The 23464-nt window shown below is 42.4% G+C and overlaps 1 protein-coding gene across 2 annotated transcripts in view; it reads left to right on the top strand.

Moving 5' to 3' along the window:
* The first annotated feature begins 286 nt into the window (after positions 1-286).
* Positions 287-23464, top strand: part of PTK7 (protein tyrosine kinase 7 (inactive)) — a 134277-nt gene continuing 111099 nt past the window's right edge. Inside the window, exon 1 of one of the 2 annotated variants that reach the window (XM_061625464.1) lies at positions 287-582. In XM_061625464.1, coding sequence (XP_061481448.1) covers positions 360-582 — 223 coding nt within the window. In that variant the 5' untranslated portion in view covers positions 287-359. Of the gene's footprint in view, positions 583-844; positions 1144-23464 lie in introns of those variants that run through there. The other variant, XM_061625465.1, reaches the window with a different exon arrangement.

Below are 23464 nucleotides of genomic sequence, written 5' to 3'. Positions count from 1 at the left end.
ATAGTAAGAGCTTGCTGGATCAGGCCCCTGTCCATCTAGTCCAGCATCCTGTTCACACAATGGCCAACCAGTTGCCCATGAGAAGCCTGAAAGCAGAACCTGAGTGCAATAGCACTCTCCCCACTTGTGATTTCTGGCAACAGGTATTCAGCCACATAATGCTTCTGACAGCAGAAATAGAACCTAGCCATCATGGCTAGTAGCCCCTTATAGCCTTAACTTCTACCAGTATGGAGGCTGAGAGGATCTGTGTCTGAATTTGGCACATGGTGAAACTTTTAAGTTAGGTGATTGTATCTGCTATCCTGCCGGGAAATCAGTCACCTCAAATTTACCTCACAACTACTCTTTTGGCAACCATGCAATGGAATTACAGTATATGTGCTGCCGGGGAATCTGGTAAGGCAAGAACACAACCACAACTTTGCCTGTTCACCCAACGGTGCCGGCAAGAAAAGTCTGTGCACGTTGGCTTCCACTTTGATCACAGGAAAGATCTCAGCTTTTCCAGCATTTACAATGGTGTGCCAGAAACCAATTCCCTAGCGGCCCAAGCACGCACAACCTCCTCCTCAGATTCAGGTAGGTGGAATAGGTAAGATCCCCCCCCGTTGCTATCAGAAAGAAAGCCGTGTGAATGGACCCTGACTCGACGGGAAGAGAGGGTTGAAGAAGGATGTTTAGAGTATCTTATATTAAACTTGATAAGAGTCTGGGACACTTTTTTGTGCGCTGTGAGGTAAAAACTCGCTTCGGGCCTCCTGCCCAGAAAGCCCCGCCAAGCCCAGCAGGGGTCGCTCGGCAGCCGGGCAGGTAATTTGGAAGGCGAGGTAAAAAGTAAGCAGGAGGCGAGTGGGGGAATCGGTTCCGGCCTGCCTCGCACGGAGGGGGGGATGCTCCTCCCGGGGCCGGAAGCTCCTCCTTGTCCCGGGTGTGCGAGGGGCGGAGCGTGGTTGGCTTAGGCGGCTGGGCCGGCCCGGGTGAAGAGATTTGTGCTGTTCCTTTTTTCTGAGCAGCATGGAGTGAGAGCGGGTGCCAGGGCCGGAGGTGGCCAGGGCGGGCGCAGCCGAAGGAGAAAGCGGGGCAGAGCCCGGGAGATGGCCGCGGAGATGGCGCGGGGGGTCCGGGTCCTCCTGCTTCTCGGTGAGTGAGTGTGTGGGGACTGAGGAGGTGGGGGAGTCTGGTTAGGTCGCCTCTACTCGCCAGTCCGTGCTCTTTGCCTGCCTCGGCGAGGCAAGCGGAGGCCGGGAGGGATGCACCCACCGTTGTCCCGCGCGGGGCTCGCCCCACTTTTTCATCCTGGAAAAAGGAGGGGTAGGTGAGAGACTGAGTGTGTGAGAAATGTGTGACCAGTCAGCCCTCGTCGAGGGGGGGCCTTTGAGGGGCTTGCTTGCACACACGTACGCCCTTCACTCTCCTCTAGCAAGGTAGAGGCAGGAGTAACGCCTGGCAGAAAGCGTGAGCTCTGCGGCTCGTGTGTGTGTAAACGAGAGAGCGCCTGTCCGCACGGGGGAGAGTGGTTGGGGGCTTCTTTGTGTCCCCCCGAGGTGTTGGAGGGAAGCCACGAAGCCGCCCTGAGAGGCACGCGCGCGTTTTCTCTCTCATGCCAGCCGTTTGGTGTCAAGTCCCTCTGCGTCCAAAAAGAGATTTCCATCCCTCTCTCCATCTCCTTGGTTTTGCACCCGCCGCCGCCACAACAGTTAGCGGCTTTCCCTCCCTCCCTCCCTCCCTCCCTCATTAAACACAAGCCCGGCAATTGCTCGGTGCCATTCAGGCTGAACACAGCGGGATCTTTCTCGAGCAGGCAGCCAGGCAACGTTTCTTCTGGCTGCTTCTAACATGCTGGTTTGAAACTACTCCAAGGAGGGAGGGGTGTGTGTGAGCGTAGACTGGCTAGAGGAACGAGAGGAATACATCCCAATAGCTTCATTTTCTCTCTCTTTAATAAGCAGGCCCTAGTGGAGTCTTCAAAGAAACTTAAAATTACATTCGTATCCCATCAGCGACATCTGTTCTTTGGAAGCTGCTGCTTCTTCTTCAACACAAGGAAAGGCATTTGTAGCAAGACAGTTTGCTTAGTTCGTTCATTGATAGGTCACAGTGAGGGAGAATTGTAATGCTACAGAAAGTTCCCTTAGTGAGAAGTGGACAGGCTTCTGAAGCTTTGCAGAACTCTGGTTGTCAACCATCTCCATTAATGAGAGTTTGAAAGTACTGGGGCTGTTCTGATAAGCTTCTAATCTATAGATCAAAAGCTGTAGAACTCTAACCTCAGAATTAATCTGTTGAATTTGGGTAGAACTGTAGATTTTGGGAATACATCCTGAATTTATTAACTGTCTGGTTCACAGACTAGTTAAAGTTAAACTAATTTAGACCCCCTGAAGTTTTCATGGAGGATAAGTCTTCCCGGAGGCGGTATGCCTTTGAATACCAGTTGCTGGGAATCACAGGTGGGGAGGGTGCTGTTGCACTCAGGGTCTGCTTGTGGGATTTCCATAAGCATCTGTTTGGCTACTGTGAGAACAGTACAGTAGTGGATTAGATGGGCATTTGGCCTGATCCAACAAGGCTGCTCTTGTGTTCTTAAGTTGGCAAGAGCAAATTGTCTTAAATCTGAAAGTTCCAATGACTGCCTTGTGGACCTTACTATTTAATCCTGCTGCAGTGGAGGTTTGATTACTTTGATTTGGTCTTCAGCAAACTCTTGCTGTGTTGAACAGTTTCTGGTAAATCAATATGTTGGATTAGCTGGTGTTGCAGATGTGAGAATCACTTGCTGCCCCACATCCTTGGCTGAGATCATAATGACTGATCCCTAGGATTTAGTGTTGGCATCAGGTCATGAACCTGATTATGGGTGAAATTAAGAGTTTGGACCAATATATAACTTACCCAAACAAGGAGGTATTCCAAATTACTAGCTGGAATGTTGTGCAACTATGATGACATTGTCATGATGCAGTTCTTTCATAGTACAAGTAAGAGGCAGATCTTGCAGCAGTTTAGATCTTGGAGATGATAATCTGAGGCTTGCTTGCCTCACACTATAAAAAGAGTTAGTTGGTACATTATGTGTATCCCATTACATGCAAGATAAGGCAGACATTCTCTTATTGTTTTTGTGTTCATATTTTTATTACATCTTTCCTCTAAAGTGCAACAAAAATCTTTGCTCATATGTTCCACCACCACAAAGTTGTACAGTGAAGAGTATTTTCAGCTTCTCTTTCTTATCAGTGGTGCTCGATTAATGCTTTTCATAGGTGTTTCCCAGAGTCGTTCGTGGTGAGGATGCAAAAAAAAAAATACTGCCTGTTGTGTTTAAAGTGAGGTCTTCCCTGAAATTTCATATATTTGTGGCTTTGACGTGCAATATTTCATTTTCAGGATACAGTACTTAAAATAGGGAAATATATAATTCTCTGGATGAGCTAGAAGATCTTGTTTTGAATTTAAAATGGCTTAATATATCTATAAAAAGTTTTTACACCGCATGCACAGTGGGAATCTGATAGGCTAGAAAGGTGGTTATATTTTGTCCATATTTTGTTGAATGCAACTGCAATGCACCTGAAACTGATTAAAGGCTCAGTTATTTCTTATACAATGTGTGATATCTGTAGCACTCACTAGCTTCCCTGAGTTGTTACACTTCATCATTCAAGAGTTCTAAACTTTTACATGGGAAAATGTTAATAGCTCTCTGCTATATTACGATGCTGCTTTAGGACTTGATATTTACATTATTTCCAGTAAATACTGAAAATGCACCATGTGGCTGAATGCATTACATTTCTAAAGTACTTAAATATTAAGTTGTTCCTCAAAATAGATGCCAAGGGCAAGTAAGCACAAGTATAACCCATGAAAGAAGGGTGGAAATGCATGAAAATGAAGCTGGTGTGATTAGTTAAAATTATAGGGCAGCAATGTGGGCATGCTGGATGGAATGGCAGAAACCTTTGAAGTAGTAAGGTAGTCGTTAAGCTGTAAAAGCAGCCCTTATGCTACCCTTTCACCAGAGGTAATATTTGCAAGGTGATGTAGGGCTGAGGCTTGGCTAATGTGCCTAGTGGTGGAATATTGCATTCCTTGTGTAACATTTCTTTGTTCGCCTCAATATGAATTTTAAGGTGTCAGAAAAAATTGCCATGTTTTATTTGGACTGTATAACGTAGCAATTAGAAAATTTTGGAGCACTGTACTCAAGTTTTGTATATGTTTTCTATTTTAGTTCACAACTGTTGCCATATCTGCTTGAAGCTTGAAGTGTTTGTGTAAACAATGGCAAATGCGTTCTCTTCCCCCCACACACACCTTTGCTTGTTGTCTTCACTGCTGTTCCATGCATTAATGCTAGGCTAGACATTTTAGTCTTCACTTCCACTGCTTACAGAAAAGCAATCTATTGTAGAAATGTAAATCCATGAAGCCATTAGTTCAACATCCTCACCTTTGCAGCACTCTGCACCATGCAGACCATAAGTGAAACACTGTGCTTGAAAACAAAGCAATTGATACCTGTTTCTCTAGGTCAGGGTTCCCAACTGTGGTCTGTGGGCCATCAGTGGTCCACAAGCTTCATTCAGGTGGTCCATGGCATGTTTGTAAAAAGACTGTTAAACATCATACAGCATCTAGTGCAATTGCTGCAACAGGCAGAAAAATAATTGGGTGATCTATCAAGACCATCAGCAATTTTCAAGTGATCCTTGGGGGAAAAAGTTTGGGAACCACTGCTCTAGGACTTATCACAGTAATGCTCATTCAGTTTAGTATGCTTTCTTGGTTCAAGAAGAAAATGCAGTCTGAACGTTTGGAAGTGTTCTCTCCCCTTGCCCCCTTGAGTCATATGTTGGATTCTTTAAAGCCATTTTTGCTCTGTAAATTGCAAGGATAGGGGAGGAATGGTTCTCCATAAAATGCTGATACTGTGAATTGATGTGATTTTTCTTTCCCACCTCCAGCTATTTCTTTGCAAGAGTATAAAAACATTTATTTCCTTTTGTACAATCTTCCCCAGTCTTCTTCAGTCTACGTCTTCTCTTACCTTTCTTTGCTGCTTGCTTTCTGTCTCTGTTGTATCCCAGGCATCCCACCCATTACCTTTACTCCCACTTCATTCCTCATTCTGCCTGCTCAAGTGATCAAAGTATCATTGGCCTTGGAGGTTAGCACCCCAGTTAAATTAATGGAGGCAAAAGCAGAAAGGTCATTTTCATAAATCAAGTGTTCTTAAAAAATAAAAAATACAAAAGATAATTCCAACAACTTACTTTTTTGTCTGTGATTAGATGTTCAGAGTCTTCTCCTAAGCTTAATGGTCCAGAATAGATATTCCTAGTGTACATGTATTTATTATTATTTTAATAAAATTTGTATACTACCTGATTGTAAGAAAACCTCTGAATAGGTTATAAGAAACATTAAAATTATCAATAAAAGCAGTTAAAAACAAGTAATCAAAACATGTAAAAGACAATTAAAACAGTAGCAAAGGCTTGCCTAAACATAAATATTTTAAATACATTAGTGTCATTAGAAAACAAAAGTCCATATTATTTCAGATTGCATAATCAGTGCTCCATGTTTGATAATTAAAGGTATATAAAGCAGCTTTCTTAGTGCCTGAGTCATAACTAGAATTCCCTTTGCATTAAAAGCTCATCAAAATCTTGGCTTGAATATTTTGAGAAAGTACTATAAGACCCCTGTCCCTCCAATACACTATCAATAGCCCAACAAACTTTACCACACAATTTCCCCCTTGAAATCTTCTCACCCATCCCCACTAGCCTCTGAGGTGTAAAATCATTTTGTGCCTTGATTCATTAAGGAACTCTCAATGTCTTTAATTTTCTTGGTGTGTATATAATATTTCATTTGCCAAGTGTGTTCCAGTCTTTTTCATCCTCTTTTTGTTCATGTAATCCAAGAATGGATTTAGGTACCCCAATCCATTTATGAGCCACACCTCTGCATGTGCTTCCCTTCGCTGGATGAGGATTTGAGCACAGGCAGGGGTTACGCACGTGATATTTAATCATATTAATGTGCATAGACTGTTAGATTAGACAGGAAATAGAAAGCTAAACGTAATTCCCACATCCAAAAAACTGATTCATGCTATTGGGGATATCTGACTGGAGCTATGTGTGCACAGCTTTATCAGCTGTATGTGGTATGTATATGTGGAGTTGATTCAGGAAGTATCTGGTACTAATTTGTTAATAATACATTTTAATTTACCGTTTCTTGTCAAATGGTTTCTCAGGTGGATGTTATTTTGCAGTATTTGTTATGTCCAATGGGCAAGATCCTGCATAACATTAGTGCAAGGTGGGGAGAGTTGGCATTGTTGTGCAAGCTATTTTCATAGATGAAGCAGAAGCAGCATAACATTCCTGGGCAAGGTCCTTGAATGAGTGGTTGCAGGCCAGCTCCAGACACTCTTGGATGAGACCGATTATCTGGATCCATTTCAGTCGGGTTTCAGGCCTGGTTTTGGCACGGAAACAGCCTTGGTTGCCCTGTATGATGACCTCTGTCAGGAGAGAGACAGGGAGTGTGACTGTTGATTCTCTTTGATCTCTCAGCGGCTTTTGATACGATCGACCATGGTATTCTTCTGGGAAGACTGGCTAAGTTGGGAGTGGGAGGGACTGCATGGCGGTGCTTCCGCTCCTACTTGGTGGGTCGGCTCCAGAAGGTGGTGCTTGGAGAACATTGCTCAGCACCCTGGACTCTCCAGTAGGGGGTTCTGCAGGGGTCAGTTCTGTCCCCCATGCTGTTCAACATCTACATGAAACCGTTGGGTGCAGTCATCTGGAGCTTTGGAGTGCGCTGCCATCAGTATGCTGATGACATGCAGCTCTATTTCTCCTTTTCATCTTCTTCAGTGAGGCTGTCAATGTGCTGAACCGGTGCCTGGCTGCAACAATGGACTGGATGAGGGCTAATAAACTGAGGCTCAATCCAGACAAGACTGAGATGCTGTTAGTGGGTGGTTCTTCTGACCGGATGGTGAATGTCCAACCTGTCCTAGATGGGGTTGCACTCCCCCTGAAGGAGCAGGTTCGTAGCTTGGGGGTTCTCCTACAGCCATCTCTGTCACTTGAGGTTCAGGTAGCCTCAGTGGCACGGAGTGCCTTCTACAAACTTTGGTTGGTGGCCCAGCTATGCCCCTATCTGGACAGGAATAACCTGGCTTCAATTGTCCATGCTCTGGTAACCTCCAAGCTAGATTACTGCAATGTGCTCTATGTGGGGCTGCCTTTGAAGACGGTTCAGAAGCTGCAGCTTGTGCAAAATGCAGCAGCCAGATTGGTAACAGGGACCAGACGGTTCGAACATATAAAACTGATTCTGGCCCGCTTGCATTGGCTGCCTGTATGTTTCCAAGCTCAATTTAAGGTGCTGGTTTTAACCTATAAAGCCTTACATGGCTTGGGACCACAATACCTGATGGAACGCCTCTCCCGATACAAACCCACCCATACACTACACTCAACATCTAAAGCCCTCTTCCGGGTGCCTACTACGAGGGAAGCTCAGAGTCTGGCAACAAGGGAGAGGGCCTTCTCAGTGGTGACCCCCAAATTATGGAATGATCTCCCTGATGAGGTGTGCCTGGTGCCCACACTGTTATCTTTTCGGCACCAGGTCAAGTTCTCCTAGGCATTTTGGCATGTGTTTTTAATTTTTTTTAAATGTTTTTTTAAAATTGTGTTTTTAAATTGTTTTTTGTGTTTTTAAATTTGTATATTTGTTTTTATTGTTTTTAATTGCTGCAAACCGCCCAGAGAGCTTCAGCTATGGGGCGGTATATAAATGTAATAGATAAATAAATAACAGTACAAAACAGTACATGGTAAGTTAATACAACACAACACATTTGCCAGCCTAAACAACCCATTGGATTTGGCTCTTTTGCAACTCTAGGAATGGGATTCCTATTAGCAGAATGGTGTTGCACTAGCTGGCTCCCACAATTGGATCTCACCCAATAACTTTATACTTTTTGTCATTCTTGGAGAATGTTTTCCAGACATAACAAAGTGTAAACTACTCACCAACATTATCTATGGAATTCCTGTGTAATTTAATATTTATTTATATCAAGGCTCAAGTCATGCTTTAATGCTGAAGTTTCTGTGGGGCTAACCACAATGTGGGGCTGTTTTAAAAAAAAATTCTGCTGGAAGCAGGTGATTCTAGAGATTTCCCCTTTTCATACTGCTTTTTTGTTTTGCCTTCTTGCATTTTTACCTTATTGCAGCCTACTCCTATACTTTTCCTCTAGCCCTTTTTCTTCTCCCCCCTCCCCTGTTGCTGTCTGAATAACCATAACAGGAGGGAAAGGAATGCTGGAAAGCTGACTCATAAATGCATTTTGAGAGTAGTTACCTTGTGGGCACTTAACCAATAGGAGGGTGGTGCCTTTATGCCCAGTTACGTAAGTAAAGTTGCATGCTTCTATTGTTAGATGCCAAAGGGTAGGAACTTCTCTCTCTTTGCATCTTTCTGACAGTCCCAGACACCCTTTTTCCCCACTTCTTGTCCATGAGGCAATGGGAGTCTGTCATACCCGCTTGTAGTTTTTGAACAGGGCAAGGCTTCAACCCTGGTTTCAGAAGGCTTGTAGGTTGCCTATATTCACAAATGTTTTTTACCCCACACTCTCTTGCTGCAGTTATTTGGCACACTAATTAACACTTTTGAAAACTTGGTTTTGAAAAGTATTCAACTGGAATGTGTATTCTTATCCATTTAGTTAAATGAAAATGTTTGTTGCTTTCAGCTCTGTTTACACCACAAGGCTAGACATTAGTAACACTGAATGTATCTGTAGGAATGACCTTTTATGCCTGATAATTCAAAACTGTAGCTCTGCTTCTTTCCACATTTTAAAGAGCTGTGCTTGGGCACTGCTTGTTATCTGACTGAAAAACTGGCTAGTTAAGAAGCAGTTTGCACAAATGCACCTTTTGTTTGTGTTAATTGGCAGTGTCATTGTCAACTGCTTCTGCAGAGTCATGGGAAAGAAGCTTTATGTAGAAAGAACAACCATTTTTCTGCAGTGTGTTCTGGAGTGACTTTTGCCCAGCTACACTAGCAGAGAATATGGGAAAAGACATAGGATATTTTACTCTGTTCACCATGCAGGCCATTTGCAAGCAGTCTTTGTCATAAATTGTGTTTTAAATTTTTTATAAGCAACCACCCCCATAGATTTCATTGGGCTAGGCAGAAAGCTATTAAATGGATCAGAGCAAGTTAGTTTCACTTAGCTTCTGAGTGAGTGAGTTTCACTTGGTTCCCATTGAACAGGATGAACAATAACCTTGTTAATCCATCACCTCTGTTTCTCAGGATTGTGGTTTAAATAGTCAAATTCTTCTCCTTTGACTTAACAGTGATCCCCCCATCCCCAGTCATTCACTCAATCTTCTATTTCTGGAATTGCTGAAATTTGAATTTTGCGGTTGACATTCTGTTTTTCTTCTCCTGTTTTGAATATGTGCTCTGAATTATGGGTTTGGTTAACTTAGAGAGCCAGTGTGGCATAGTGGTTAGAGTGTTCGACTATGACCTGGGAGACCAGGGTTCGAATCCCCACACAGCCATGAAGCTCACTGGGTGACCTTGGGCCAGTCACTGCCTCTCAGCCTCAGAGGAAGGCAATGGTAAACCACCTCTGAATACTGCTTACCGTGAAAAACCCTATTCATAGGGTCACCATAAGTCGGGTTCGACTTGAAGGCAGTCCATTTCCATTTTAAGGTAGTTCTTGGGTAACTGCGAACCTCAGAGATGACATTCCCTGCTAAAGAACAACTTTAGTCCATTCTAAAAGAATGTATTAGAAAACATCACTGTGCCATGAATCTGCCAGGAACTTGTTTTAATTCCTATACTCTTCTTTGGATTCTGTTACCATCAGAGAGATGGCATGCGGGTCCATGGGAGAGGGCCTTCTCAGTACTGGCACTGAAGATGTAAAACACCCTCCTGTGAGGTTGAACGTGCCTCCTATCACAAACTGCTTTTAGGTATGTAATGAAGCAGGCCTTTTCAGAGTTTTGAAATTGGTTTGGATTTAATTGCTGTTGCTGCTGGCTGGGTTTATTTTTAATCTGCTGTTCTAATCCATTTTTCAGGCTTTAGCGTTACTGTTTTGTTCTTTTACTGAGATGTTATTGTTTGACTGTAAAGCCACCTTGTTAGAAATGTGGGGTATACATGTAATAATTTTTAAAAGCCAGAAACTATTCTTACTTTTCTAGGGGCTAAACTAGATGTGACTACTGCAGTTACCCATGTGCAGAGCTTGTTCTGCAGCTGAATTTATTTACTTATGTAAAGCATTTTTACTTTTTCACCAAAGAGGGTTCTAGAGTGCCTTACACGTGAGGAGTAGTGAACAAGTCCGTCCCTATTTTCAAGCTTAGATTACAATCAGAGACCCAAAAGGAAAAAGTGGTGAGGAAAGATGATGAAAACAAACAGAATTACATGGTGGTTCTTATAATGCCCAGCTTGAGTGAAAATAGCTGGGGGGGGTGGAGGAGCCAAATGGAGCTAGTCTATCAACAGAGCTGATGACAATGGACCACCCTCCCATCTCTCTCTCTTTGTCTCTGCTGTTGGCTGCTAGATTGGCTGCTGCTAGATTGCAGTTGAGGGAGTGGAAGCAAATAAATAAATAAATCAGCATGCAGAGGCTTGGAGGATTTATCATGTAGAATGGGAGGCAGCCCTCCCCACATCCGTGCTTTTCTTCCTGAAGGGCAAGGTCCATAGTAGAGCATCTGCCTTACATGCAGAAGGTCTCAGGTTCAATCCCTGGCATCTCTGGGTAGGGCTGGGAGAGAGCCCTGTCTGCATTCCTGGAGAGCTACTGCCAGTCAGTGTAGACAGTACTGAGGTTGACGGACCAATGGTCTGACTCGGTATAAGGTAGCTTTATGTTTGAATGAAACTGCTTTTTTAACACCATTTTTCTCTTGGTGAGGGTTCAAAAGTAACCTGAGCAAGGAGAAAATTTGCTTTAAAAAAGCCATTTCAAGTGGAAAAGCACAAGTGGGAGAAGGGCTTAGCTTATAATGGATAGTCGTGCCTGTTCTGTTCCAGTCATGTCAATCCAATAAGTACTGAATGTTGACAGCATCAATTAGTGATGAATAGTTTATGATGAATAGGAAGAGTCTGTGATTCAGCTCTTGCAAGGTGGCCACAAAGCAGCTCTTTCCTCTCTGCTCCCTCACAGATGATTATGATGATACAAGGTAGTTTTACTAACCTATTTATTGCATGACCTCAACAGTCCTTAGCTTAGCATTTCTGTTTTAGGAGCGATCAAAAAATTGCTTCAAGGAATCTCACCCTGAGTCACTGTGGGATGAAGCTATTCACCTAGTCAAGGGAAGGTAGAAATGTCAGTGGACTATCTACCTTATGTTTGTGATGCTTCTCAAGTTTGAGAGTGAAGTGGGCTATGACTTCAGATGTATGGACAACGTGCAAAAGATCTGTGGCTTAGAGCAGCTTGTTTGAGATAAGTTTGCCATGGGGTGCTAGTGTTGCAGAATGTCAGTACCTGAATGTTTAAGAATCAAGCATGCTGTATTCTTAGACCAAGTGAAGTATGTTCTACCAGGGGGTCTTCCTTTTGATAGGCAATAATTTTCTGTCATCATGATAGTCATACCTCTAACTCTTTTCTCTACAGCAAGGGCTGAAGGCTGGCAGGATTCATAAGCCAAGAAATTCCTATGTGGGCATCCAAATCAAAGTTGTGCATCCAAATCAAAAAGCCAAATTCCAAGAAGATACCTCCTGACTGGTCCAAGATCCCCCCACATGTCCCCAGCTGTCTTTCGCCTTTTGCTCTTAATAGAACATCCCTCTGCCATTTGTTAATATATGCCATCTACTTCCTAGAATGTAATGAGGTAACACTTTCTGATGTGTTGAACACACTAAATAGTTTTTTTTAAAAAAAAATAGATTAACAATATAATAACATGTACAAGATGCCACAGCCACTAAAGAGTACAAAAACATATCATAGGGAAAAACAAGTACACAAACTTAGGTTTAGATGGCAGATGCACATCTCAGGAGTCTCTTGACCAGCAAGGCAGTGGACTGGCGTGAGAGAACAGCAGGTTCCCTTCAGGGGACTTGGAGCATTCACTAGTGTTAGAGCTGCAGAAGACGTGGTTGAAGCAGAGAGGAGCAGAAACCATGTTCCGTTCCAGAAGGGAGAGTAATTCCAATATACCTCATAGGACTAGTTGTTTCTGTATTATTTTGCAGCTGCCTACCTTATCATTGACCAAAAGTGAGTACTAATATTAAATAATGTCTGTACTGCTGTCTCCTTTGTGCTATCTTGAGTCTCTGCATTGTGGCCTGTTGTTGTTGTTGTTATTTATAGTCTTTGTTTTGCACTCACGTGACCTCAAAGTGACTTGCACAATCAAAATAACACAGACATTAGATAAAAACAGCCATAAACAGAAACTAAAATCCTCATCTGACAATATATTAAAAATAACAAGTCCTACGCCACCCCACTTAAAGGATGAACACAACAGAGGCCACTGACATTCACAGTCCTCATGTAAGTAAGATGCCTGATATCCCTTCTGTGTAGTGGTTACAGTGCCATAGTAGGACTTGGGACACCAGGGCTCAAATCTGTTTCCACTCAGCCATGAAGCTCATTGGGCGACCTTGGGACAAACACTCTCTCTCAGCCCACCCTACCTTGCAGGGTTGTTGTGAGGAGAAAATGAGGAAGAGGGAGAACTGTGAACGTAGAAATAAACCTGAAAATATTGAGCTACAGTACTATCTTATTTATTTATTTATTAAATTTATATCTTTCCTTTCCTCCAAGGAGCTCAAGGTGTCATACAAACATGCTTCTCCCCATCTTGGTTTTATCCTCACAGCAACCCTGTGAGGTAGTTCAGGCTAAGGGACAGTGACTGGTCCAAGATCATCCATTGAGCTTCATATTCAAGTGGGAATTTGAACCCTTGTCGCCCAGATCCCAGTCTGACACTACTACACTAGTAATCACTACTATGATGTGAATAAATCACAGAATGCATAGCAGCCACAATGGAAAGAATAAAAAAAAAACTAAAGGAAGTGGTAAGACAAAGTTTATTTGGTGTTAGAACTCAGTTTAGACCAGAGGTGGACAGGCAGTTGCAAGATAACATTTAGCTTTGATTCAAAGGTGGTGACATTATTTTATTTGCAGATTTATAAAATGATTCACAACCAAAAGCGACTAAAGCTTTTTTTGTATTAGATTTAAAAGAAATTACAGACTCAGTGAACTAAAAGCAGTAAAACCATTTCTACAATTAATATTCCATAAAATGATTAAGTCACGTTTCAGGGAAAGCCTTTTTAAACAAAAATGTCTTCAGTAGCTGCCTATATATCAAGACATTAGGGGATTGTCTAATTTTAGTTGGTAACTGATTCCACATTCAGTGTGTTCAGCATTCAGACAAGACACTTTCAGACATGGGAGAGAGATATGGAAATGTTCTGGTGTTTCCAAATTGTACAAAGCGACCCAAAGAGTGCCTCTTAAGTGAAGAGCATGTCCTGTGGATTCCTAGCATTCATCTATATAGCAGCAGCTAGGTATTTTTTTGTGTAACATAGATGCTAAACTAGTAGGGATGGGTATTCCAGACAGGCATCATTGATTCAAAATAGTCTGTCCCATCTGCTCAGACAGGAGACTGCTTGCAGTAAAGTGTTAAAACCCATTTAGCATATGGGGGGTGGGTGGGAGAAACACCCAACATATTTTTAAAAAATCACATCAATCAATTTCTTAAAACAATACGCTGTCAGAGTTCTGCTACTATATGTCACTAAGAGCCGCATCCAATGCTGCTGTTCTGCTAGCAGAGCAAATATTTGCTTGCACAGTGGACCTTTGTTGGGGAAGGGCCATAGCTCAGTGGTAGAGCATCTACCACTGGATTACTGTAAAACACTTTCTGAGGGGCTGCCTTTGAATAATGTTTGGAACCTTCAGTTGGTCCAAAGAGCTGCAGCCAGATCGTTAACTAGGGCTGATTACAGGGAGCATAGGACTTTCATGTTAAAACAGCTCAATTGACTACCAGTTTGTTTCCAAGCACAATTCAAAGTGCCAGTTATACGGTATAAAGCCCTATACAGCTTGGGTCCAGGCTATCTGAAGGACTATATCTTCTCATATGAGCCTGTTCGAGCTCTAAGATCTTTGCAGGAGAGGCCCTTCTCTTGGTCCCACCACCCTCACAGGCATGTCTGGTGGGAACATGGGAGAGGGTCTTCTCAGTATCTGCCCCAAGGCTCTGGAACTCTCTTCTTTTCAACTGATGTGCCTTCTGCAAAGGCCTTGGCTGTCCTGGTGATTTCCTGTCCTAGGCTCTTTGCAGCAACTATGATATGAATGATAGACCCTAAAGTAGGATTTATTGTTTATATATAAATATGTATATGAAAATATTTGCAGATGGGTTTTTTTGCTTTCTGTAGAGCTTGTTTAAATCTACAGTTCAGTCCCCAGCATCTCTAGTTTAAAGGAACTCAGTCTGCAGGTCTAAGAAAGATCATTTGCCTCTGAACCAATTCTGATACTGTGTGCACCTGAAGAATATAGAAGCCATGATCTCACATAATGTCGTGCTTCCTTTCTGTGAAAAATAAAAAAACCCTGCAAGTTGTAAAATCACAAATTATAATTGATATTTTCACAGAATGGGAGCACAGCCATGAGCAAGTTTGCTGTTCTCACGAGGAGATTGATTGCAGGAGTATTCTAATCTTTCAGACTGTTCCCAATCAGAGAAGGCAATGTTGGGCTAGTTAATCTGACTCTTCCTTTATAAGGCAATTTCCTATGTTGATAGGGTTGCAGAAATGCTTTGGCTTTACATGAAGAGCCATGTTAACACCTCAAATTCCTAGACATCAACATAGCATTCAAGAGGCTTCAATGTACCAGTGCCTGGTATTTTTTTAGCCCTGGACATCCCAAATGCATAGTGGTTAGTTTTTAAGCATAGAGGTGACCATGTGTTCTGGAAACACTTTTTGTTACCAGTAGTGTCTTCTGGTATGTAAATGAACTTTAAACATTTATAGAAATATTCTAAGTGTTTTATTTCAGTAGCATTGCTCTGTATCAGTCATTTCTATAAGTTAATAATGTAGTGTACCGTTCAAAACAACAACTGATAACCTTTCAAGTGCCAAAGTATAATTAAGGCTGCAGTCCAATGTATGCTTGGAGTAAATCCCACTGAACTCATTGGGGCTTCTACTTCTGGGTAGATATACATAGGATTGCATTGTAAGTCAAATACACTCTGTCCATTTCCCAATACTTCTCTCGTTTTGTTGTAGCTTTAGTTTCTGCAAATACACATTTTCATGTGTTTAATATACTTAAGTTGGAGAGTACTCTTGTGCTCAGGTCTTGCTTGTCGGCTTCCCATAGGCACGATGGCTACTGTGAGAACAGGATGGTGGACTAGAAGTGCCACTGGTCTGATCCAACAGCCTGTTCTTATGCATCTGGCTACTCAGAAATAAATCCCATGAATTTCAACAGTGTTTACTTTTTTAAAAAATCTGCTAATAAATTATGAGTGAAGCCACCCAAGTTATTTGTGTTGGTAATTCCATAAGTCTTCCATATTTAAGATCAGACAGGTGCCTATACCCAATAAATGCCTCTGTTGGGTTGGGCTAAAATTCTGTTTATTGCACGTTCAAAGCTTTTTCTCAGAGTATGCATTTGAAAATAATACTTTTTCTTGTAACTTTTAGAATAAATTAAATAAATTTTTATTATAGAAATAAATGGAGTGGGAGCACTTGTTGCTTTTTGGGTAGTAGGAACAATGCAGTTTGGCATATAACTTGAGCAGCAGCAGTTTTCTTTAAACTGACATTAAGTTTACAAGCTAGGTAACTATAAGCGGTATTAGATTAGCTTCCTGTGTCTCAACTGGCTTGCCACTCAATTTCCCAAGATCAAAGCCCAAGCTTATCAGGTATAGGATGGCATAAGTAAACAGCTTAGTTAATAGCTAGTAAGTAAACTTGAAGCCTAGTTCTTGATACTGGAATGCAGACTATTTCCGATTGGCTATCAAATTGGGGTTCTTAAAGTTTACTTCTTTTGTGAATATAAAATAAATGTTCATATAGTAGTAGACAGGCTCTGTTACAAAGTGTTATTTGTGGAAGCTGATGTTGCTACAGGTATTTGTAGAGAAATTCCACTGGCATATATGTGTGTGTAGGGTCCTTATGGATAAAATGGTTTAACTCATGGATGAGGATCCTTTTATCTTCCAGATATTGTTGGACTGCAACTTGCATCAGTCCCAGCCTGCATGGCCATTGGCCAGGGATGATGGGAGTTGTAGTCCAGCAGCATCTGAATAGTCACAGGTTCCCCAATTCTAGTTTAACTAATGATACAAGAAGAGACATAAGTGATGAAGCCAGGTCACCTACTTTGAAATATGGAATTATCTCAGGCAGAAATGCAGGACAGAAAATGTTTGATAATGGAAGAAAATTTTGTTTTTCCATGGAAATTTTTATTTCTAAAAATGCATTGCTTAATTAGTAAAAATAACCAACAGCTGCAGTGTAATTCACATTGGGCAGATGGCTATATCTAGGAAATGTCTAGATACCAAATGCATGGTAAAATTAGTATACTAATGGTTTTCAGTGCTTTCGTGTTTTCCCCCCTTTTAAACGAGGGCTTGGTTAATACCTTATGGTAAAAATTGTTAATTAAAACACCTGTGTTGGTCCATAAGATAACTCTGAAATCTACAATTGGGTAATGCATTTATCTGGACCAACCAAAATTTTACAAAAGCATGGCAAGCATTCAGGTTCTCCAGAACTCTTCATTAAGCAAAATGTTACACAAAACAGGGGCTGGGGGGGAATTAAAGGACAAAATTATGCTGATGTGGTCGTGAGGTTAGGTTGTAGACTCGGATCCAACATGGAAATTGCCAGCTGAATTAAGTCTATTGCTTTGTCATCCAGAATCCTAGGTGTGTAACCTGATCTTTGTAGCATCTGAAAGTGACTTAATTCATCCTGCAATCTCCATCTCACAAGTCTGTAAGCCAACCTCATTTTTGTATTTTTCTGTTACTCCCCCCCCCCCCGCCTCCATCTCCCTCTCTGCTTTGGGCAACGTTTAACCTGATGAAGAGTTTTTGAGCTTGCCATGCTTTTGTGAAATGTTGGTTGGTGTTGCCTAACTATGGATTTTATAGCACCCTCACAGTGAGTGGCTCAGGGGTTACGTGCCCTGCCACTTGTGCAGCCGTGGGCAAGCTGCATAGTCCCAAGGAGCCCAGTTGCCCCCAAGCTGGCAGTTGCAGACAAGGAAGTGGCTGGCTTGTGCAGCAGTGAAAGCTGAGCAGGCCCTAGCCAGCTGGGGAGGGCTAGCCTCAGAGGGAGGCAATGGTAAACCCCTTTGAATACTGCTTACCATGAAAACCCTATTGATAGGGTAGCCATAAGTCGGATCGACTTGAAGGCTGTCCATTTCTATTTAAGTTGTATAAGTGAACATGAAGATAGCTTTTGTTTCACCCATTGGCTTAACACCGTGGTTTGTTTGGAGTGAAACAAATAACTATACCTGGTTCAGACTTAATGCTAAGCCAGACATTGTGATTTGTTGCTCTTGCTCATCCAAAAGGAAGAGTGAAGCAGGGACCATCTACATAGGTGCAGTAAATGATTAACTGTGGTTTACCATGGTGTGAAAGCACTGCTTCTGTTAGGAAAGGCATGTCTTGCAATGTTTACAAGTATTTCAGTACAAATTATTTCCCTGTAAAGTTTTGTTTTTGTTCTGAAGACATTATATTTGTGGTGAAATTAAGGCTGCAAATGTATGTGAGCATACTTGGCAGTAAGCCTCACTGAACAGTGGGTTTTACTTCTGAGTAAAAATCCTTAGGATTTTGCTGTAAGTGACCCTCCCCCCAATAAAATATTCAGGTCACATCTATACCATACATTTAAAGAATTCTGGGAATTGTAGTTTTTTAAGTTACTGGGAATTGTAGCTCTTTGAGGGGTAAACTATAGTTCCCAGGATACTTTGGGGGAAGCCATGTGCTTTAAATGCTTGGTGTGGATGTGACCATAGTTTATTTCATTATTTATTTATTTCATTAAACTTATAGCCCGCCCCATAGCCGAAGCTCTCTGGGCGGTTCACAAGACAAGAAACATCAAAAATACAATAACATGTGACAATATAAAACACATTAAAAGTTTAAAATGTTAAAAATTAAACAATGTCAGTGCATACTAAACATATTAAAAAGCCTGGGTGAAGAGAAAAGTTTTAACCTGGCGCCTAAAAGATAGCAACGTTGGCGCCAGGCGTATCTCCTCTGGGAGATCGTTCCACAGTTTGGGGGCCACCACAGAAAAAGCCCTTTTCCGCGTTGCCACCCTCCGAGCTTCCCTATGAGTAGGAACTCGGAGGAGGGTCTTTGCTGATGAGCGTAGTGTACGGGCAGGTTCGTAGCGGGGGAGATGTTCCAACAGGTATTGTGGTCCTGTGCCGTATAGGGCTTTGTAGGTCAAAACCAGCACTTTGAACCGGGCCCGGAAACAAATAGGCAGCCAGTGCAGGCGGCTATTTTATATGCTGTTTAAATATTATTTATTTATTTATTTTATTATTAAATTTATATCCCACCCTTCCTTCCAAAGGAATGTAATATATTTCTGTTGTTGTATTTACTAAATATAAAGCAAATAAATCAGCTAAATCAGATCCTAACCAATTCAGGGCAATGCAAACATTTCTGGAAAACCCCTTCTCGTTTTCCATTTTGAATTAATAGACCTGAAGAAATCGCTTGTTCCTTAGCTTCTAGTTTGCAGAGTAAAGTCTGTGACATTTTTAAAATAATGATAGTCACTTTGACTCAAAGTCTTTACTACTAAGTCTAAGGAGAGAGAAACATTTGAAGCATTTTCTTCCTATTATGCTGAACGGATCTGCTAAAGATTAAATTTTAAATAGTTCAGCCCATAACCTACTAGCAAGAGCGCAAATCCAATGAAAAAGCCTAGCATAGCAAGAAACTTAATAAGAACATTCAAGAAGAGCCTGCTGGATTAGGCCAGGGGCCCATCTAGGCCAGCATCCTGTTCACCCAGTGGCCAACCAAATGCCTGTGGGAAGCCAGCAAGCAGGGCCTGAGTGCAAAGCAGACTTTCCCTTCCTGTGGTTTCCAGTTAACTGGTATTCAGAAGCATACTGCCTCTGACTATGGAGGCAGAGCATAGCCGTCATGGCTAGTAGCCATTGATAGTCTTTTCCTCCATGGATTTGTCTAATCAGTCCTCTCTTAAAGCCATCCAAGTTGGTGGCTATCACTGCCTCTTGTGGGAGCAAATTCCATTGTTTAACTATGTGTTGTGTGAAGAAGTACTTTTTTTGTCTGTCCTCTATCTTCCAGCATTCAGCTTCATTGGATGTCCGTGAATTCTAGTGTTGTGAGAGAGGGAGAAAAGCTTTTCTCTATCTGCTTTCTCCATGCCATGCATAATTGCAGGGCCGGCTCCAGGAATGCCGGGGCCCTTGGGCATCAGCCTGCACCATGCCCCTCCGCTCCCCTTCCGCAATCTGTGGCACAAGACAAGAGCTTCCGAGCCACCTGCCGCTGCCGCCCACCCCCCCCACCATCCCCCCGCTTCACCTACCTTTCTCTGCTGTTCTTTGCGGCTGTGCGCACTGCGCGTGCAGGGTTGCCATCAATCAAGATGGCGGCCGAGGTTTCCGTAAGGGACTGAAGCCTCTGCCACCATCTTGGCTGATGGCACGTAGTGTGTGCATTGCTGCCATCAACCAAGATGGCGGCAGAGGCTTCAGTCCCTTACGGAAACCTCGGCCGCCATCTTGACTGATGGCAACCCTTCGTGCGCAGTGTGCGCAGCCGCAAAGAACAGCAGAGAAAGGTAGGTGAAGCAGGCGGATGGTGTCGGGGGGGATGGTGGTGGTGGGCGGCCAGTGCCCAACCTGGCCACCCTTTGGAACCAGCCCTGCATAATTGTATACACTCCTATCACTTCGCCTCTGACTCGTCTCTAAACTAAAAAGCCCCAAATGCTGCAACCTTTCCTCATAGGGAAGTTGCTTCATTCCCTTTATAATTTTGGTTGCCCTTTTCTGAACATTTTCCATCTCTACAATCTCCATTTTGAGGTGAGGCAACCAGAACTATACATAGTATTCCAAATGTGGCCACACCATTGATTTGTATAATGGTGTTATATTGGCAGTTTTATTTTCAACACCTTAGCTCAGCCTTTCCCAACCAGTGTGCCTCCAGATGTTGTTGGACCACAACTCCCATCTTTCCTGACCATTGGCAATGCTGGCTGAGGCTGATGGGAGTTGTGGTCCAACAACATCTGGAGGCACACTGGTTGGGAAAGGCTGCCTTAGTTAATGATCCCTAGCATGGAATCTGCCTCTTTCACAGCTACCTCACACTTGGTCAACATCTTCATCGAGCTATCCACTATGACCCCAGGATCTGCTTCCTGGTCAGTCACCGCCAGTCAAGACCCCATGAGCGTATATGTGAAATTATATTTTTTGAGAAATTAAGATCCAATATGCATAACTTCACACTTGTTTACATTGAATTTTTGTGCCATTTCACTATCTATTCACTCACTTTAGAGTGGCTTTTTGCAATCTTTTTGGTTTAAGAGCCCTGAACAATTTAGTATCATAAACAAACTTGGGCGCCTCACTGCTCATCCCTAACTCTAGATCATTTATGAACAAGTTGAAAAGCAAAGGTCCCAGTACTGAACCTTATGGAATAAGGGCATCAGAGCTGCTTCTTGTGCGCAGTGTTCAGGGTGGCACTTTTTGTGATGTAAGAAACCCCAGAGCACAAAATATAGCATGATGCATTCAATTATCTGTTATCTGACATTTGCTAGAGGCAACCATCACTGCAGGAAATACTCAGTTTCTCCTGTCTAATGGTGACCATGTATCCCGAAGCATTGGGAAGCACTGTGTACATACTTGGGTATGTTATTCCTCAGAACAACTTACGTGGGATAGAGGAAGTCTTCAGTATGTTTCCCAAAGACAAGAACATAAGAGGAGCCTTGCTGGATCAGGCCAGTGGCCCTTCTGGTTCAGCTTTCTCATAGACGTCTATGGGAAGCCCGCAAGCAGGATCTGAGTGTAACAGTAAGACCTTGGTTCTTGGGTAAAATCTTTAAAATTAGAGCTATTTATTATATGGAGAAGGGCACTAGTTTACAGCATAATTGCTGCTGTGCTGCCAAATGATTTCCAGCATTGCATTCCAGACATCTATCAGGTTTCCTGATCTTCTCTGAGTAAGCTTGTAGTGGTGGTAGTCTTCCTTTCTTCTTCTTTTTCTTGTCTGGAGGAGAAAACAGTTTTTTCTTCCTTGCTCCTTTGTTTTGCAGCTCTTGTCTACCTTCCATCCTTCCCTTCTTAGCAGCTGTTCATTGTGTTTCAAATGGAGGACCATTGTTGCTGCCAAATACAGAATGCCTTCTCCCAGTCGCTGCTCTTCAGCCTGATGACTGGGAGAAACGATTGCAGGAAAAGCAGCCTGTGAAAAGGAGCAGAAGCACACACCCTTATCTGCCTCTTCATTTGCACAACTACCCTTTCCCCATCTGTATATATAGCCACTATTTGTATAACTGCGCCTTCTGATCCATACCTCTTTCTACTTTCTTGTCCTTCTCCCATTCTGTCCTAAAGCACAACAATTGCAACTAAATCATGCAAGGCAAAGCTATAAATCATCATTCATAACTTTGTTTTGAACACATCTTAACATTTTCATGACAGGAATATGTAAGCTTTTGTTTTTAAAATATCCCTCCAGACCTGTCACTTTGATGTTTGTTTATTTTAAAAAAGTTTAAATAGGGAGAGTGCTTGGTTGGCTTGTGAACTCCCCAGAGACACACAGTATGTGACTTTGCATGTGTCAGGTATTTGGCTTGATCATCTACTTAAATTGCAGTCTGATTCCTTTGGAAGAAGCCAGTGGAAGGTGTGTTCCTTGTAGAACAAGCTGTGCAGGCTCTATGCTGACTGAATGCTTGTGGGACAATCTGCTGTTGAAAGAAAGCAAGTCAGCTGAGCTGTTTAAGCTTCCAGATTCCTGCCATTAAAGAAAAGTGGTGGTTTTGACTACTTTAGCATGCAAGTTATAAAAGAGCAAACCATTACTTTACTCAGAGGGGCAGAATCTATTGCTGACTGTGGAAGAAAGCTGATCATGGATTTTAATTTCACACAACCTTCGGCAGCAATAGGGAAGGGCTGTAGCTCCATGTTAGAGCATCTACATTGTGTGCAGAAAGCACAATGTTTAATCCCTGGCATCTCCAGGTAGGGTTGGGAAAGAGTCTGCCATTCAGTGTAACTGCTGACAGTCAGTATAGACAATACTGAGCTAGATGGACCAATGGTCTCATCAGGTCTTGGCCTTCTGACATTTCAAATCACTTGCGGGGTAAGTGATCTATAAATTTGGGCCACCATCTGACACTGATGAATTTGGGGTGGTGGAATTGTCTTGCTTCTTCAGTAGGTGGTTCTGTTGACTTGATTGCCCCTACACTTCCTCTCCCACTTGATGTTTGGTCAGCTGCAGTGTTTTCTAGGGAGCTAAGAGCAATGAAATGGAAAGGGAGATAAATAGACTGACTTGAGCAGGTGTAGCCAACATGGTGCTCTCAGTTGTTCTTGGACTTACAGCTGCTATAATTTCTGATCATTGTCCATGCTGGCTGGAGCTGATGGGAGTTGTTTCCAATAATATCTGGAGGATACCACATTGGTGACCCCAGCTAAAGCTTATTTCTCAGCCATTGATGCAATCGAGGAAGCTTCAAATTGTTTTCCAGCCAATTTTCAGTTGGATTTGTTACTTATCAATAAACATAAATAAGTCCAATTACATTGAAAGGAACAGTACATGACACAGGCTATTAGGAGGAGTTGTGAGACCTCATAAGAATTAACAGCAGGAGCTATTATAGCCCCAAATGCATTGAAGTTATTGTTAATTCAATCTTTTCTAAAGCCATGATTTGGCATGCAGTCCTATAAACACTTACCATCAAACTCAATGGTACTTGCTTCTGAGTAGACATGTATAGGATTGCACTGTGAATTGTGATTGACAACAATATCAGATTTTTTCAAATGCACGAGTGTTAAACAGCTGTTGGTAATACCTAAAGCAAATGGTGCACCCACATGCTATTTGACTCTCTAGATGTGGTTTTTTAAAATGGAAATAAGTTTTATTAATTCTAGTTGGCTTTATTTTATGCTTAG

The sequence above is a fragment of the Rhineura floridana genome, chromosome 4 (genome assembly GCF_030035675.1).
Source record: "Rhineura floridana isolate rRhiFlo1 chromosome 4, rRhiFlo1.hap2, whole genome shotgun sequence".
Classification (NCBI taxonomy): Eukaryota; Metazoa; Chordata; class Lepidosauria; order Squamata; family Rhineuridae; genus Rhineura; species Rhineura floridana.
The sequence above is the reverse complement of the archived record's forward strand: the minus strand, read 5'-3'. Positions and strand labels throughout refer to the sequence as shown.